Here is a 15,638-nt window from a genome sequence, read left to right as displayed (position 1 = left end):
AAGATTTATTTATTTAGCATATAGTGTTCTGGCCTGCACACCGGAAGATCTCATAGATGGTTATGCGCCATCAAGTGGTTGCTGGGAATTGAACTCATGACCTTTGAAAGAGCAGGCAGTGCTCTTAACCTCTGAGCCATCTCTCCAGCCCTGGTGCTTTAAATTCTTAAAGGGTACCTTCATGCCCAAAAGGTTTAGTATAATGGAAATTTATTGGCAAGAACACCCCAGTGTGTCTATTGTCAACCCTTTTCTGATATCCTCTTGTTGTAGTTATTTTTATACAACTGTGTTTGTTTCTCTTAGCTTATTTCTTAAACCATCTATCACACGAATAATTGAGACTTTTATAATACAAGGTTTCACAATACAATCTGAGCAGTTTAAGTCTGTTCTTAACCCTCTATGCTATTTTGTCTTACTCCCAGCAAACATCTCAGTGATATTACACTTTGTAGCTTTCCTCGGTTCCAGCTCCTTCTTCGTTATCTTCCTTGGACTTCTCTACCCATGGCTGAAATCCTCTTCCTATCCTAACTCTTCCTCCCCTGACTGGCAAGAAGTCCAGCCCTATCCTCTCCCTTGCTTCTGGATTGGCTGTACGCTGTTTTATTGACATAACAGGGGAACAATCAAGGAGTAGAGTTTACACAACCTTTAGCCAGGAAATCAGAATTTAAACTAAACAGTGACCTTATGCCTATATCTTCTCCTCACCCGCTGCCTTCCTCTTTCTCCATCCTCTTCCTCTGCCCTGTCTGGTTTACCTTTGAAGGAAAAGGTTTGGTGGGGCTGTTTGCTTTGCTCTCAAAGGGCTGAGAACCCAGCTCTGTAGTCGGGCTGAGGAGTACTTCTGCAGTGTAGACAGAGATAAACACGAAGTCTAGATAAGTGGGTAGCCAGATAAGCCCCACAGAGCGGGGCTGGTGATAATTGAGAACTGAGTCAATTTGTATAAAGGCTACAAATAATTTTGGGAGAGTAAAGAAATCTAGGTCCCCGTTCTTCCCTTTCTTTCCTACTTGCAACACATAGTGAAGACATCCCTCAGTACTAATGAACTCAGAGCAGAGGCTAAAGTTAGAAAAAAATTCCAGATCTTACAAACAAGAAGGTGATCTCTCCATCTCTTTCTTTCTTGTTTTTATTATTGTTTGTTTGTTTTCATCGCCATCCCAAAGTAATCCTGCATCCTATTTTCCTATATCCCATTCCTTGCAACCAGTAATCTATTTTCTGTATTCATGGATTTGCTTATTCTGGATATTTTCAATAAATGACACCAACCCAGTTGGTTGGTCTGGCTTCTCTCATTCAGGACTATGTTTTCAAGACTTATCTGTGTCAGTTGTGGATCTGAGCTCCCGGATGGCATTCTGTAGTTGATGGAGATTTGTTTATACCTTTGCTATTCTGAGTAGTGGTACTATGGAATTTCTCTGAATACCAGTTTTCAGCTCCTCTGTGCAAACACCCAGTGTACACTTGCGAGTATTTTGTAGTTTTGTGTTTATTTTGCTTGCTTTTTGAGACAGTTTCTCTATTTAGCCCTGACTGTCCTGAACTTGTCAGGTAGATCAGGATGGCCTGGAACTCACCAGGACACCTGCCTCTGCCTCCAGAATGACATGACTAAAGGTGGAGGGTATTATGTTTAATTTTTTTGAGGAATTACCAAACTGTTTACTATGGCAGCTGAGCCATTTAATATTCCTACCAGCAATGAATGGGGATTCTAATTTCCTCAACTCTTTCTTACACGTTTTTTTTTTTTCCTTTTGAGGGTTTTATGGCCAACCTTGTGTGTACCCCTCTGAACTGGAGATACAAGCACTTGTTAACTCCTCAGTGGAGATGTTTGAAACTGAACACAGGTCTTAGCCGTTGATCCATCTCTCTAGACTTCATCTTCATTTTCCTGAGACAGGATATCATAATAACCCCAGCTGACTTTCGGCTAGCTGTGTAGATGAAAATGATTTGGACCATGGGATCCTCCTGCCTCCACCTCCCAAATGCTTGGATTACCTGAGGTACTGAGGACTGAAGGCAGAGCTCCCAGTACGCTGGGCAGGTGCTCTGCCAGCAGAGCAACATTCCAACATTCCTGGCCCCACCTTTGCTTTGTTTGCCTATGAAATTGTCTGGGTGCCAGGTGTTAGAAAGACTGTTATTTCTTCCCTCAAATGTCTGCAGAGAAATTGGATTATGTATGTACCTTTAATTTAGTTCCATGGAAACATCTGCCTGTCTTTATGACAGTCCACACTTCTTGTTTTGTATAGTTTTATAATAGGACTTGAGATCAGCAAATGTGAGCGTTTCAACTTCTGATTTTTCCAAAATTGTTTGGGTGACTTGGCGTCCTTACAATTCCTGAAGAGTGTTAAGATTCTCCCCATTTCTTCAAAACAAACAAACAAACAAACCAAGCTTTAGAATGTTGATAGCGATTGCACGGAGTCTTTAACTTACTTCAGAATATGCCATTAATTACTTTTGTATCCAACACAACAACCTTATACTAACATTGCCCATAAATATTTACTTCCTCACATGCTCTTTGCACTGGCTTTGACATATTACTGGCTTCCTCATTGATGAGTTGAAACAGCTTGACACATGCACTTTACATTTGCATAAGAATCCAGATTTTCTCTTTTTGAAAGTGGGATATTTTAACAACAAGGTCACACATTGTCTCAGGCAAAGTATCTTCCACTCTATGAAGATTGCCGGGGGAGCTTTAAATAATATTGTTGCTCAGATGCTACCTCCAGAGAATCGGGTGTAATTGGTTTGGGGCAGAGTCCTGATTTTTTTTTTTTTTTTTGCCCCTGGTAATTATATCTAGGGTTGAGAATTGTTGTCTCCTTAGGGAAGCTGAAGCGAAACCACTGCCTCTTGAGAGCCTCACTGCAAAAATTGCTGCAAGGAGATACCAGTAAAGAGACAGGATCCTGGGAACCTGGTCTCTGATTAGTTGTGCAATTTTCTTCAGATGAAAGAAATGATTGGAAAGTGGAATTTTAGTTTTAATATCCCATCCCTCAGCGACTCTCTCTCTCTCTTTCTATCCTTCTGTGTGTATGTGTGTGTGTGTGTGTGTGTGTATTATTTGTGTGGACATGCTCATGTGGGGGGTGTGTAGAGGCCAAAGATCAATGTTTGGTGTCTTCCCCAAACGTTATTCATTTAGTCATTAAATTAAAAAAAAAAATAGTATGGGGGCTGGAGAGATGGCTCAGAGGTTATGTACGAGCTCTGTCTGTTCTTCCAATGGTCCTGAGTTCAATTCCCAGCAACCACATGGTAGCTCACAACCATTTACAATGAGATCTGATGCCCTCTTCTGACATGCAGGCACACATGTAAACAGACTACTGTATAAATAATAAATCTAAAGAAAATAGTATTTCGTTAATTAATTAATTAAATTTGAAAGTATAGAACTTTGGCAATCATAGGAAAACTTGTGAGAGTCACTTTCTTTTTCTGCCATGGAACTCAGGTCAGCAGGAATGTGTGGCAAGCATGCTCACAAGCTAACTTTACTAGCTAAGCCATCTTACTGGTTCCTCCAGCTTATTTATCCCTATCTATCTATCTATCTATCTATCTATCTATCTATCTATCTATCTTTATATCATCTATCATCAATCAATCATATATATATTTATCAATCATCTATCAATCTATCTATCATCTATCTATCCTCTATCATATCTATTATCTATCTATCTAGCTATAATCTATCTCATATCTATTATCTATCTATCTATCTATCATCTATCTATCTATCTATCTATCTATGTCAAAGTTTCTTACTGAACCTGCAATTTGCTAAGTGAGCTAGACTGACTGGCCAGTGAGTCCCAGGATTTGTCTGGTTCCACCTCCCCAGCACTATGATTATAGGCATGTGTCATCATGCCTGGCTTTTACATGGGAGTTTGGCATCCAAATTCATCTTTTTGAGCTTATGTGGCATGCACCACCATGCCCGGTTCTAAAACATCTTTAAATGCCATATTCTGTAGGTCTCTGAGGCTTTTGAAGACCTTATTTAACTATTTTACCATATATATCCATAGATACATATCTATCTATTGGACATAGGATACACATTCTTGTGACAAAGTTAGACTAGTATTTGACATGACCATGATTTATATCAACATACAAAATTCAATACCAATGAATTTAAAAAGCTTTATTTGTGAGTAACAGTTAAGGCCTTGAGTTGAGGAGTAGATTCAATAACCTACCTTTGTTTCTATCCTCCCTTTGTATTTCCGCATCCCCCTTTCTTTCTTTTCAGCTCCTTTCTCTTTAGCTACAAAAACAAGATAAAGGAAAAAAGAGACATCCCTGAGTCCAACCTAGTTTTCTCTCTGTATAAGACCAATAATAACTTATAGCCAACTCCTGATGAAAATAAGCATCTGTAGACCAAGAGAGCAAACAGAAACCTACTCAACCCCCCTTAGAGAAATGGGATGTTGTTATTTTAAGGTTTCTTCAGGCTGCTTTAGGGTAAATAATATCTTTGAAGGTTCCCCATCCCAAATTGGGGAAAATGGTTAAGTAAGCCATGCATAGCATTTGTGGTCCATTTTTCTATATGTTACAAAATTCCAGGCTTAATAGGAGTCCTGTGTGGGACAGTTTGAAATGCTGGACCAATTGGGATCTGAAGTTTTTTTTTACAATGCTGTCCTGTTCTGATGGGTAACAGCAACTGAGGCACCTGGGGCTGCAACATGGAGGATGCAGAATGTCAGCGTCCAGCATGCTGAGAGGAATGAATCCTGTCAGGTCTGATTCAGCGTCAGTGTCTGGTTCTTTTGTTCTGAAAACATACTTTCTCACAAGCGTTATACAGCTCTAACGTTATGATTGTATGAAGTGCGCAGGATGCACAGAGCAATTAAGGCTGGCTCCCTGCTCATTGTATGAGCAGAAGTAAGACATCTGCAAGTCTTCCTGCATGCCATACTAAGAATGGCCTCTAATTATAAGTCACAGAGAGTCTGTGACCAACATAAAGCCTTGTCGATGCATAAACCTTTGTATCTGAGCCAGTCTCAGAGCTATTCCCATGTAGTGGGATTAGCAATATAAGTTACCTGCTTGTTCTGCAGTTTGAATTCTTTACATCCTGATTGCAGCCCCCTCCCTCCTCCCCTAACATCTGACCTCAGCTTATCCAGTATCCTCTGTACTACCTATAACCTATTCCTCTGTGGCCTGGCAAGGCCACTCTGCCAGGGGGAAAGTGAACAACGTTAGGAGGCCCAAGTCCATGTCAGCAGTAGTCCCTACTCCCCATATTGTGGGACCCATAAGGAGACTGTGCTGCCGATCTACTACATCTGAGCAGGTCTAGATCTACATTCTACACGGACCTTGGTTGACACACCAATCTCTGTGTTGTAATGTTAACCTGAATTAAGTGGCTAACATCTCTTATGAGTGAGTATATGCCATGTGTGTCTTTCTGGTCCGAGTTACTTCACTCAGGATGATTGTTTCTAGTTCCATCCATTTGCCTGCAAATTTAAAAATTTCTTTGTTTTTGATAGCTGAATAGTATTCCATTGTGTAAATGAACCATAGTTTCTTTATCCGTTCTTCAGTGGAGGGACATCTAGGTTCTTTCTAGATTCTGGCTATTATAAACAAGGCTGCTATGAACACAGTTGAGCAAATGTCCTTGTTGTATGCTGGACCCTCTTCAGGGTATATGCCCAGGAGTGGTATGGCTGTGTCTTGAGATAGACTTATTCCCAATTTCCTGAGATAGCGCCAGATTGATTTTCAAAGTGGTTGTATAAGTTTGCACTCCCACCAGCAATGGAGGAGTGTTCCCCTTTCTCCACGTCCTTGCCAGCAGGTGCTGTCACTTGAATTTTTGATCTTAGCCATTCTGATAGGTGTTAGATGGAATCTCAGAGCCATTTTGATTTGCATTCCCCTGATGACTAGGGGTGTTGAACATTTCTTTAAGTGTTTCTCAGCCATTCGATATTCTTCTGTTGAGAATTCTCTATTTAGCTCTGTACCCCATTTTTAAAATTTATTTTTATTTATTTTTATTTTTAAAATATATTTAATTTATTCATATAACATCTAAATTGTTATCCCATCCCTTGTATCCTCCCATATCATTTTTAATTAATTCATTCATATTACATCTCAATTGTTATCCCATCACTTGTATCCTCCCATTCCTCCCTCCCTCCCGCTTACCCCCTACTCCCCTCCCTTATGACTGTGACTGGGAGGTACCTCCTCCCCCTGTATATGCTCATAGGGTATCAAGTCTCTTTTTTGGTAGCCTGCTATTCTTCCTCTGAGTGCCACCAGGCCTCCCTAAGAAAGGGACGTTGTCAAATATGGTGCACCTGAGTTCCTATGAAAGTCAGTCAATGGTGGAGAATGTCCTGTCCATCGGCTAGATCTGGGTAGTGGTTCGAAGTTTACTGCCCATATTGTCCTTGGCTGGTGCCATAGTTTGAGCAGAACCCCTGGGCCCAAATCCGTCCATCATAATGTTGTTCTTGTAGGTTTCTAAGACCCTCTGGATCCTTCTATTTCCCCATTCTCCCATACTTTTCTCACCGAGAGTCCCAATAGGATTTCCTCCCCTCTATCCCACTTTCATGATAAGTGAAGACTTTCTTTCTTTCTTTCAGATTTATTTATTTTATTTTATGTATATATGAGTGCTCTATCTGCATGCACACCCGAAGGCCAGAAAAGGGCATCAGATCACATTATAGATGGTTGTGAGCTATCATGTGGTTGCTAGGAATTGAACTCAGGACCTCTGAAAAAGCAGACAATGCTATTAACCCCTAAGCCATCTATTAGTTTACTTGTTTCTCCATTTTGTTTCCACTGTGATGATCTATCTATTGGTAAGAGTGGGGTGATAAAGTCTCCCACTATTAAAGTGTAGGGTTTAACATGCAATTTAAGCTTTACTAATGTTTCTTTTATGAATGTGGGTGCTCCTGTATTTGGGGCATAGATGTTCAGAATTGAGACATCATCTTTGTGTATTTTTTCTTTGATGAGTATGGTGTCCTTCCCCATCTCTTTTTATTAGTTTTGGTTAAAAGTCTATTTTATTAGATACTAGAATGCCTACTCCAGCTTGTTTCCTTGGTCTGTTTGCTTGGAATATCTTTTTCCAGCCCTTTACTCTAAGGTAATGTTTATCTTTATTGCTGAGGTATATTTCTTGTAAGCATCAGATTGATGGGTCATGTTTTCACATCCATTCTGTTAGCCTGTGTTTCTTCATTGGGGAGTTGAAGCCATTAATGTTGAGTGATATTAATGAACAGTTGTTAATGGTTCCTATTATTTTGATGTTGGTAGTGGGAGAGAGAGAGAGAGAGAGAGAGAGAGAGAGAGAGAGAGAGAGAGAGAGAGAGAGAGTGTATGTGTGAGCTTCTTTTCTCTTGTTTTTGTGGGTGTAGGGTCATTCATTTCCTTTGTTTCCTCGAGTAAAATTACCCTCCTTGGGTTGGAATTTTCCTTCTAGTATCTTCTGTAGAGCTGGATTTGTGGTTAGGTACTGTTTGAATTTGGTTTTGTCATGGAATATCTTGGTTTCTCCATCTATGGTGATTGAGAGCTTTGCTGGATATAGTAGTCTGGGTTGGCATCTGTGGCCCCTTAGTGTCTGCATGACTTCCATCCATGCCCTTCTGGCTTTCATAGTCTCTGTTGAGAAGTCAGGTGTAATTCTGATAGGTTTGCCTTTACATGTGACTTGCCCTTTTTCTCTTGCAGCTTTTAATGTTTTCTTTGTTCTATACGTTAAGTGTTTGACTATTATGTGTTGGGAGAATTTTATTTTCTGGTCCATTTTATTTGGAGTTCTGTAGGCTTCTTGTATATTAATGAACATTTCTTTCTTTAGATTAGGGAAGTTTTCTTCCATGATTTTGTTGAAAATATTTTCTGGGCATTGTAGTTGGGAGTCTTCTTTTTTTTTCCCCCTTCCCTATGATTCTTAGGTTTGGTTTTTTCATAGTGTCCCAGATTTCCTGGATAGTCTATGTCAAGAGATTTTTAGATTTAGTATTTTCTTTGACTGCTGTATTCATTTCCTCAGTTATATTTTCTATCTCTGATATTCTTTGTTCCGTCTCTTGAATTTTGTTGGTCATACTTGTGTCTGTAGATTCTGTCCTCTTTTCTCGGGTTTCCATTTCCTGGATTATTTCAGATTGTATTTTCTTCATAGCTTGGATCTACTGTTTTAGGTCATGAAAGCTTTTATTCATTTCTTTCTCCTTCTTGGTTGTAGTTTCTTCAAGTGATTTGTTCAGTTGTTTCTTTGTGTATCCCAGTTCTAGTTTGAGGGATTTATTTTCCTCCTTTAAGGCTTCTATAATTTTCATAACCTCAAATTTGAAATCCTTCTCTTGTGTGTCAGCTGAGATAGTATCTCCAGGGCTTGCTGTGGTGGTGGGACTGCTGGTTTTGGTTTCTGGTGGTAGCAAATGTTCTTGGGTATTGTTGCCTGTGTTCTTTTGCAGACCTCTTCCCATTGTAATGTCTCTGGTTGGAGTGTATGCCTAGTGCTTACTTGGACCTCGGAGCTTTCTGTGTTTTTCTGTGTGACCTGAGATCAGATCCGCTTGTGATCCTGACTGTGGGGTCTGCTCCATGACCCACAGACACTGGTGGTTTTGTAGATTCAAGCTAGTTATGAGCACTAGGGGGTGCTAGAGTAGCCTGCCAGCCAGTTGTTTTGGGTCCTGCAGGCACTTGTTGGTTGTTAGTGGACCCAGGAGCTCTCTGTGTGGCTTTTCTGGGTGACCTAAGATCAAATCTGCTTGTGATCCCGAACATGGGGTCTGCTTGTTGTTAGAACCCACAGACACTGGTGATTTTGAAGTCTCAAACTAGTTCTGTGCACCAAGAGGTTCAGTAGCTGTCCGCTAGCCAGGTGCATGGCTCTAGCTTTTGGAGGCCGTGCACCCATTTCTGTGGGAACCTGGTGCTTTGCAGTTTTTCCCAGCGGCCAGAGGCTGGAAACAACTGTGCTACACAAAATTTGGATCCCTCTCATCTATGGGTCACCAGAGTTGATGTTTTGTGGTTCTCAGATCAGCCCTTGGGTTGTTGAATAGTCACTGCTGTCCTGCTGATCAGACAAGGTGTGTGTTAGCTGCTTCCATCTTGGACTTCTTTAAGATACTCCTTTTTAATAAAAGAAAAGTTAAACTCCTATCCTTGACCTATGTCACTGAAAGGATAGTAATCCATTGTCTCAAAACAGTGACAAGAAAGATGGCTTCCTAAACCTCAAATCACTAAGCAAACAGCCAAAGTAATGAAGAGATGGGTACAGGGAGGCATCAGGTTGGGAAAAGAGGTTGGTGACCCTAGCAAGCTAGTAGGGCAAGCACTGTGACTACATTGGTGCTGTCTGTGTTTTTGCCAAACAATGACAGGAATGCAGTGAGCTTGAACTTGGAATGATTTGGTGGCTGTGGGAAATTTAAAAGTAATGCATTGTCTTTCCTATTAAAGGGTTAAATAAGACAGAACGTCATGTTAAAGATGTTTTATTTTGTGTGTATGGGTGTTGGGCTTACATGTGTGTGTTTGCACCACATGCATGCCTATTGCCCACAGAGTAGAGAAGAAGGTGTCAGATACCCTGGAAGTAGAGTTCCAGAGGGTTGTGAGCCACCATGTGGGTGCTGGGAATTGAATACAATTTCTCTGGAAGAGCAGCCAGTGCTCTTAACCACTGACCCATCTCGCTAGTCCCACAAAACTTCACTAAAAAAAAAAAAAAAAAAAATTGTAAATCAGCTGCTTTGCAGAATCTCAAATTCTTCCATAGTCAGCAGTTCTTGAAACCAAAATATGTGCTCAGGGCTGAAAATTGCATTCTACTTATCAACTGTGTTGCTTTAAAACAGATAATCAGATAAGAACGTGAGGCCAAGCACTGACTACTCACAGTGAGGCCCAAGATCTTTTTGCATTAGGAATACAAATCTTGTATCCACCTCCTCCACTCTCTCCCACTGGGTGCTCTTGCTTGATATAGTGTGGTCACACAGCCTTCTGCAGAAGTAAAACATTTTGCCTTGCTAAAATGCTTTAGGTTGTGTGGTCACTTTCTTGAGATCCCAAGCCCACCCATGTCTTGCAGCATGGGGCCCTCTCTCCATGACCAAGGCTTGGAAACTGATTTCTTTCCGGGAAGGTGCACCTCAGTGACCCTGGATGTAGAGACACTTCCGGCCTCTTGAACAAATAGAAAAAAAAAAAACAAAAAAAAAAAAACACCAAATCAAAAATAGACCAGCATGTGGAGATGAGAGCTCCAGGCAGCCATGAGGCACAGGCAAAGCTGACAAGGAAAGCCAGTACTTGTCCTATACCACCCAGTGTACTTTCACTCTTTAGTACACTCCTCTTTCCTGTCTTCTTTCTTTTTCATTTTTGTTATTATTATTGTTGTTGTTATTTTTGTTTATTTTTGAGACAGGGTTTCTCTGTATAATAGCCCTGGCGGTCCTGGATTCACTTTGTAGACCAGGCTGCCTGCCTCTGCCTCCTGAGTGCAGAGATCAAAGGCATGTGCCACCATGCCTGGCTTATTATTTTGGGTTTTCAAGATAGGGTTTCTCTCTGTGTAACATCCCTACAGCCCTAGCTATGCTGGTAATTATTTCATAGAAGAGGCTGACCTCAAACTCACAGAGATCCACCTGCTTCAGTCTCCTAATGCTGGCATTAAAGGTGTATGCCACCACTGCCTGGCTCTTGCTTCTTTATTTTTTAAATTTTACTTTTGATTTTCTTCCTTCCTTCCTTCCTTCCTTCCTTCCTTCCTTCCTTCCTTCCTTCCTGTGTATGTGTGTGTGTGGTTGTATGTGTGTGGGTGTGGGTGTAGGGCCTGTAGAGGCCTGAAGAGGGCGCTGGGTTTCCCTGGAACTGGAGTCACAGGCTGCCTGATGTGAATAGTTGGAACGCAACTTTAGAGTTCTGGGAGGGCAGGACCTGCTCTTAACCTCAGAGACATCTCTCCAGTCCCAGGAAGCTTATTTCTAAGAGGACATTTGCGGAAGCGTTGGGCACACATTCTAGAGCCAAACTGCTAGGTATTGCAGCCCAGCGTGGCTACCTATTAGGTGTGAGATGCAGCCTAAGTCATCCAGTACATGAGCTTCCTGCAACCAGGGAAATTACAGTATTTACACTATAGAATTGTTGCGGGTTAATACACGAAGGCACTTAAAATAGAGTCTGACATAGAATGAGTGTCAATCAGTGTTAGCTGTTTTATGACTATATTATTATTCTTGCCTGGGAAATGGAGCTTTTGGCTAGAGCAATACTTCGGTACAGAAGTCTGTAGAGCCTTGAGAATTCATAAGGATTCTTTATTACCATGCTTCAAGATTTTATCCTATCCCAGTATTTGAAAGTTTTACCGTTTTTAGTGTATATTTATCTCTTTTAGGACTATTATTGTTCATACTTAAAAAACATCGCTATCACTTAACAATATATGTTGACTAGAGAAGAAAACTGCAGAAGATAAAAAGTAGATGCAAACCTGTTCCTTGTCCCCTCTGTCTCCCACTCTCCACCCTGCCTGCAAACAAACTTCCTTCTACAGGTCTCACCTGCAGAGCTGTTATACTTAATCATTGCATTCTGAACCAAGGGCTGTGCAAATAAACTCATACGTATACACATGCTCCCTTGGAGTTGTCTGCTTTAAAAAAAAAAATCCATTTGGGTTGGGCACAGTGGCACATGCATTTAATCTCAGCTCTCAGAGGGAGCAGAGGCAGGTGGATCTCTGTGAGCTTGAGGCCAGCCTGGTCTACTCTGCAAGTTCCAGGTCAGCCAGGGCTACATAGAGAGACCCTGTCTCAAAAAAACAATCCCCCATTGCATATTGTTAAGCTACATTCCTTCTCATTTATTAATATATTCTGGTCACTGTGGTACAGAATTCATTCTCCTCCATCATGGTCTATTCCACTCAATCCACCTTTTGTGATTTTTTTTTTTTTTTTTTTGAACATTTCCTCCTCCATTTTGCTCGTGTAAAACTGCTTCCAGGCATGGGGATGTGTGGCTGAGTTGATAGAATGGATGACTGGACCGCAGATGCCTGGATTAAACCCCCAGCACCTTAAACAAAGGAAACAACAAAAGTGTTCCCATTCACAATCAAGGTGATGGCTCTGTGTGCAGTTTCCCAAACAGCTCGGATCAGCTTTGTTAGTACTAAAAGCTTTGCAGATAACAACCTGGTCCTGAATGGAAGTGGTCGGAAGAGGAGCCTCTCTCTGATTTTATAATGATAATGATTATGATACCTCCTGCTTTTGTTTATATATTTTAACTGTTTTCTATAAAAGAGCTCATCTAAACTCTGTCTAGTGATATTTTGTTCTGGAAGAGCCTGGAGATTTTCCTGATAACACTATTTTTACTGGAATAAATTTGTACAGCATGAGAGAAAACCAGCATGATAATGTTGTTATTGCTATCCATGTAGTCATTATTTAACAGAGATGAAAATTAATAATCCCCATATTACTCCATGCCTGGTCTTACCCAGATTTGAATATTTACTAGCTATATCCTGCTGTCTCCTACTTCTAAACTTGAAAATACATGACGAAAAATCAACAGAATTAAAGGGAAAGACACAATCACATGCTTATAGTACCGTACTTTAAGACTTATAACAATGGATAGAAAAATTAGACCCCTCCCAAAATAAGTAAAGAGTTGGAAATTTTGAATAGCATCATCTTCTAAGTTGACTTAGCTGATATAAGATACCAGAAGGCCAGGCATGGTAGTGCACACCTTTAATCCCAGCACTGTTGAGGCAGTGGAAGGCAAATCACTGTGAGTCCAAGGCCAACCTGGTCTACAAAGTAAGTCCAGGACAGACAAGACTACACAGAGAAACCGTGTCTTCAAACAAATAAACACCAAAAACTAAAGAACAAGCCTCCCTTTTTTTTCTGAGACTTACTCTAAACTGACCAAAAAGAAAAACAAAACAAAACCATAAGTCATAGATTAACAAGTGGTCATAAATTTAGGAAAATTTAATTTATAAAGTATGTTTCTAGAAATTAAACAATACAAAGGTAAAATACAAGTAGCATTGTTCTAAATGACTCATATGTCAGTTAGAAATCACTAGAGAACTTAGTCCTTTAAACCGTACAATAAGGAGCATATAATGTGTCAAAATTTGTGGGCTCAAACTACAAGAGCCCACATGGGAATTTACATGGGAGATACAACTTTAAATCCGTACATCAGTGATCAGTGGTGTTAGACGCATATGAAGCCAACAAAAGAAAAACACAGGAGCGAGAAAGCACGTGGGAGTGGACTCAACCGAGGGGATCACGGCTGCCAAAGTGTTTGAGTCCATCGGAAAGTTCGGCCTGGCATTAGCAGTTGCAGGAGGCGTGGTGAACTCTGCCTTATATACGTGGATGCTGGGCACAGAGCTGTCATCTTTGACCGATTCCGTGGAGTACAGGACTTTGTGGTAGGGGAAGGGACTCACTTCCAAATCCCCTGGGTACAGAAACCAATTATCTTCGACTGCCGCTCTCGACCGTGGAATGTACCTGTCATCACTGGCAGCAAAGATCTGCAGAACGTCAACATCACGCTGCACATCCTCTTCCGGCCGGTGGCCAGCCAGCTTCCTCGCATCTACACCAGCATCGGCGAGGACTATGATGAGCGGGTGCTGCCATCTATCACCACAGAGATCCTCAAGTCGGTGGTGGCTCGCTTCGACGCTGGAGAATTGATTACCCAGAGAGAGCTGGTCTCCAGGCAGGGGAGCGATGACCTCACAGAGAGAGCAGCGACATTTGGCCTCATCCTGGATGACGTGTCCCTGACACATCTGACCTTCAGGAAAGAGTTCGCAGAAGCGGTGGAAGCCAAACAGGTGGTTCAGCAGGAAGCAGAGAGGGCCAGATCTGTGGTGGAAAAGGCTGAGCAGCAGAAAGCGGCAGCTGTCATCTTTGCCAAGGGTGACTCCAAGGCGGCTGAGCTGATCGCCAACTCGTTGGCCACAGCCGGTGATGGCCTGATTGAGCTGCGAAAGCTGGAAGCTGCCAAGGACATTGCATCCCAGCTCTCTGGCTCTCTGAACATCACCTACCTGCCAACGGGGCGCTAGGTGCTCCCCCAGCGTGGATCCTCCTGAATGACGCCTGCCTCTGCCCCAAACCAGAAATCACTGAGAAACTTCATGAATGGCTTAAAGTCAAGGACCTGAGCGTGAATCCGCAGAACAGGACTCAAGCTGGATTCAGTTCACCTCTGTAATTGTCGCTTTCCTGGAGGAGTGAGAGGTAGAGAGAGAGCTCTGGATGCCTGCAGCACAGCTCATGCACAGGAAACACCAAGAGACCATCTCAAACAAAGCACAAGGGGGCGACTATCCGGGGTTGCCCTCTGACCTCTGTTCATGCACCACAGCACGCACAAGCCCACGTTCGTACACACACATATACACGGTGTATGCATAGAGATTGAAAGCTAAATTGGTTTGTGGAAATGATGCGCCAAATCAACAGACTGCTACATGGGTGATCAGGAGGAACAAAGCACAAGTCACCAGCTTCAGAAATTAAGCAGGTCTTCTTCTTACCGACCCCATGAGTGTTACAAATATAACTTTACAATCTATGCTAACTACTTCAACAACCTAGACAAAATTGATACATTTATTAAAAAAAAAAAAAAAAAAAAAAAAAAAAGACGGGTTGGCATGTTGGCTCAGTGGCTAAGAGTACTGTTATTACAGAGGACTTGGGTTCGATTCCCAGCATTTACAAGGTACCTGTAACCATCTGCAGCTTCAGTTTCAGGGGAACTGACAGCTTCCTCCTCAGGCACTACACACATGGCACACACACATACATGCAGCAAAACGTTCATCCACATAAGATAATACAATTATTTAAAAAGTACAAGACTATAAAAGTTATTATATTAAAAATACAACTTGCTTACATGGATACAAGATGAAACAAATTCTAATAACCCTAAAATTTATATTTATTTATTTAATTTTGGTTTTTTTGTGACATGTTTTCTCTCTGTAGCCCTGGCCTGTATGTAACTCAGAGATCTGCCTGCCTCTGCTTCCCAAGTGCTGGAATTATAGGCGTACTTTGCCACCACTACTGGGCTTTAATTTTTTTTGTTGTTGATGGTGTTTTTTGTTTGTTTTTGTTTTTTGAGATAGAGTTTCTCTGTGTAGCCTTGGCTGTTCTGGACTCACTTTGTAGATCAGGCTGGCCTTGAACTCACAGATCCACCTGCCTCTGCCTCCCAAGTACTGGGATTAAAGGCGTGTGCCCCCACACCCAGAGTCATATTTTTGTTTTCTTGTTTGTTTGTTTTAATTTTAGGTCTGGATGGGAACACTCTGAGACAGAGGCAGGCAGAGTACTAGTTTGAAGCCACCCTGGTCTACATAGTGAGCTCCATACCAGCTAGGTCTAGACAGTTAAACTTTGCCCTAAAAAATATTTTGTTCTTTAAATTAAAATTTATTTTATTTATTATTATTGTGTTGT

The 15,638-nt window shown here is 41.5% G+C and overlaps 1 protein-coding gene across 1 annotated transcript in view; it reads left to right on the top strand.

Moving 5' to 3' along the window:
• LOC127187070 (prohibitin 1-like) overlaps positions 1–14,230 on the top strand; it is a 64,008-nt gene extending 49,778 nt beyond the window's left edge. The window contains 2 exon segments of the mRNA XM_051143316.1: positions 13,396–13,518; positions 13,521–14,230. Of these exon segments, the coding sequence (XP_050999273.1) occupies positions 13,396–13,518; positions 13,521–14,230 (833 nt within the window).
• The last annotated feature ends 1,408 nt before the right edge of the window (positions 14,231–15,638 follow it).

Source organism: Acomys russatus, chromosome 3, assembly GCF_903995435.1.
Source record: "Acomys russatus chromosome 3, mAcoRus1.1, whole genome shotgun sequence".
Lineage (NCBI taxonomy): Eukaryota > Metazoa > Chordata > Mammalia > Rodentia > Muridae > Acomys > Acomys russatus.
The sequence above is the reverse complement of the archived record's forward strand: the minus strand, read 5'-3'. Positions and strand labels throughout refer to the sequence as shown.